The following is a 2859-nucleotide window of genomic DNA, read 5'->3' on the forward strand; positions in this document are numbered from 1 at the left end:
AAGAACAATTATAGTAATTACATTAGATTTTGCAAGTGACACCAGATATCAAAAAATATGTATTCCAAAGTGGAGCATATACAGAACAAGAAAGATTTCACCTACAAGCCTTGCCCACTTTTGATTTTCCCAGATGTGCATAATTTGACTGCATTATAGTTGCTCAAAATGCTACTTATTCTCCATATTACATTTGATTCCACTACCCTAGACCCTGTTCTTTTGCCTCTGGAACACAAGGATGATCCTCCTCCGTATCTGCTTGGTTTTCACACTATAGACAACAGGGTTTAGTAAAGGAGGCAATAACAGATAGGTATTGGTCATGAATGTGTGTACTACTGGTGACAGATGTTTCCGAAACCTGTGGATTATGGTGACACCAATGAGAGGAACATAAAAAAGGAGCACAGCGCAGATGTGGGAGAGGCAGGTGTTGAGCGCTTTGAGCCTTTCAGCTCTGGAAGCGATACCCAGTACTGTCTTCAGGATGAGCACATAAGAGAATGATGAGGGCATCAAACCCCAAAGTGAAGATGACCACTATGAGGCCATAGAGGCTGTTGGCACGAGTGCTGACACAGGCTAATCGCATTGCATCTTGGTGGAGACAGTACGAATGAGACAAGCATTGGAATGGCAGAAGGGTAGCCGCTTTATAAGAAAGGGCACAGGGAAGACCACGCAGACTGCCCGGATGATGACAGCTATTCCAGTCTTGCCAATGATGCCATGGGTGAGGATGGAAGCATAGTGCAGCGGGTGTCGGATGTCCACAAATCTGTCGAAGGCCATAGACACTAATACTCCTGATCCTACCTCTCCAAAACTGTGGATGAAGAACATCTGTGTGATGCATGCATCAAAGGGAACCTCAGGGGCATTAAACCAGAAGACGCTGAGCATGGAGGGCAGGGTGGACATGGAGAGACCAACATCAGTCAGAGCCAAAATAGAGAGGAAGCAGTACATAGGCTCATGGAGACTCTGATCTACCTTGATGATGGCTAGGATGGTACCATTTCCCAGGAGAGTCATGGTGTAGAGAAATCCCAGGGGAAAAGCCATCCATGGGTTTTTATCTGGCATTCCCGGGATACCTGTCAAAATGAAGCTATGGAGGTTGACATGTGATGAGCTAGTGTTCATCATGATGTTCTTACCACTGATTGAGGCTGGACTGTCCCACCTGGCTTCCAGCTCCTAAATTGAAAAAAGGTTTTTAGACAGGTAAATGGCTTTATGGATGTAGAAGTGGAACAACAGAGGGGAAAACTATGTTTAAATTAGTGTCTGAGAGGTTTTTGCATCTTTTTACTTCTTAGATAATCACATGCAATGACCTCCACTCACTTGAATTTAATTTGCTTATCTTAAAAAGGGAGATAAAATGAAACAACTGGTGTTTAGACAGAAGAAAATTTTGATATCTTCCTTTAACAGCACTGAATATTTGGCAGAAAAGAAGCAGCAACATCCAAGGACCTAATAGCATTGAGAATTTTGCTAAATAATCAAAGAACAGAACTCATAGTATCATCACTACAAACACACCTACACAAAATTTCATCACCATCCAAACCCATATCCCTCATCTATATAAATCCATGTGTATGCATGCATATATATGTATACATATGCATATATTCTCTTACACACACATATATATGTGTGTGTATATTCTTGCACATGCCTAAATATCTATTTCACTGTTTTTATAATGGTGGCTAAGTGGTAAAGAATCTTCCTGCCAATTTGGGTTCAGTCTCTTGGTCAGGAAGATGCCCCAGAGTAGGAAATGGCAAACTGCTCCAGTATTCTTGCCTGAAAAATTCTATGGACAGAGGAGCCTGGTGGAGTTCATTCCTGGGGTCACAAAGAGTCAGACAGGACTGAACCACTGAGCACATACATACATTTGTAAATAGACACATTAGTGGACATAACTATTCAAATTAATCTTCACAAGTTTTAACTTTTAAGTTTCCATAACCTCATTTTTTTAATTTTTTTTTTAGTTTTTTTTTTTTTTTTTTAGTTTTTTATTTTTTAAATTTTAAAATCTTTAATTCTTACATGCGTTCCCAAACATGAACCTCCCTCCCACTTCCCTCCCCATAACATCTCTCTGGGTCATCCCCATAACCTCATTTTAAAATACATGTCTACCACTCTAGTGCCAATTCACACCATTCCCCACCCCTCCCCCACTTTGGTCTCTTCAATCCAGCCAACTTTGCAGTCTTTAAGTTCCTGGATCTCACTAAGAAACTTCCGGATATGGGATTTCACATGTGTCACTTCCTGTTTCTTGTGCCTTCCTACACCTTCTATAAAGTTCCTCTTTGCCTAATCAAAGCCTATCTATCCTCAAATAGAAAGAAAAAGTGAAAGAAAGTGAAGTCGCTCAGTTGTGTCCTAATCTTTGCAACCCGGTGGACTGTAACTTACCTGGCTCCTCCGTCCATGGGATTCTCCAGGCAAGAATACTGGAGTGGGTTGCTATTTCCTTCTCCAGAGGATCTTCCCAACTCAGGGATACAACCCAGGTCTCCCACATTGCAGGGAGATGCGTTACCCTCTGAGCCACCAGGGAAGCCCAAATAATCCTTCTCAAATAAGCCTTTTCCAATTCTCATAAGAGTTTAAGACTCCTCAGTACATAGTTTTCATATTCTTCTTATAAGTAGGTACAGTTAATTAAACATCACATAGATATTTGTTTAATGTCTATCTCTCCTACTAGAATTAAACTTCCTGAAGGAAAGGACTCTGTTTATCACCTAAAATATCATCCTGGGCTTCCCTGGTGGCTCAGTGATAAAGATTCCACCTGCCAATGCAGGAGAAACGGGTTTG

At 41.2% G+C, this 2859-nt stretch overlaps 1 protein-coding gene across 1 annotated transcript; it reads right to left on the minus strand.

Annotated features, from left to right (window-relative positions):
* On the minus strand, positions 208-1152 carry LOC102170341 (olfactory receptor 51H1-like). Its single transcript, XM_013969679.2, is given in 3 exon segments — positions 208-508; positions 510-630; positions 633-1152. Coding segments are annotated over 3 exon segments (942 nt in total).

This window comes from Capra hircus, chromosome 15 (genome assembly GCF_001704415.2).
Source record: "Capra hircus breed San Clemente chromosome 15, ASM170441v1, whole genome shotgun sequence".
In the NCBI taxonomy this organism is placed as follows: domain Eukaryota; kingdom Metazoa; phylum Chordata; class Mammalia; order Artiodactyla; family Bovidae; genus Capra; species Capra hircus.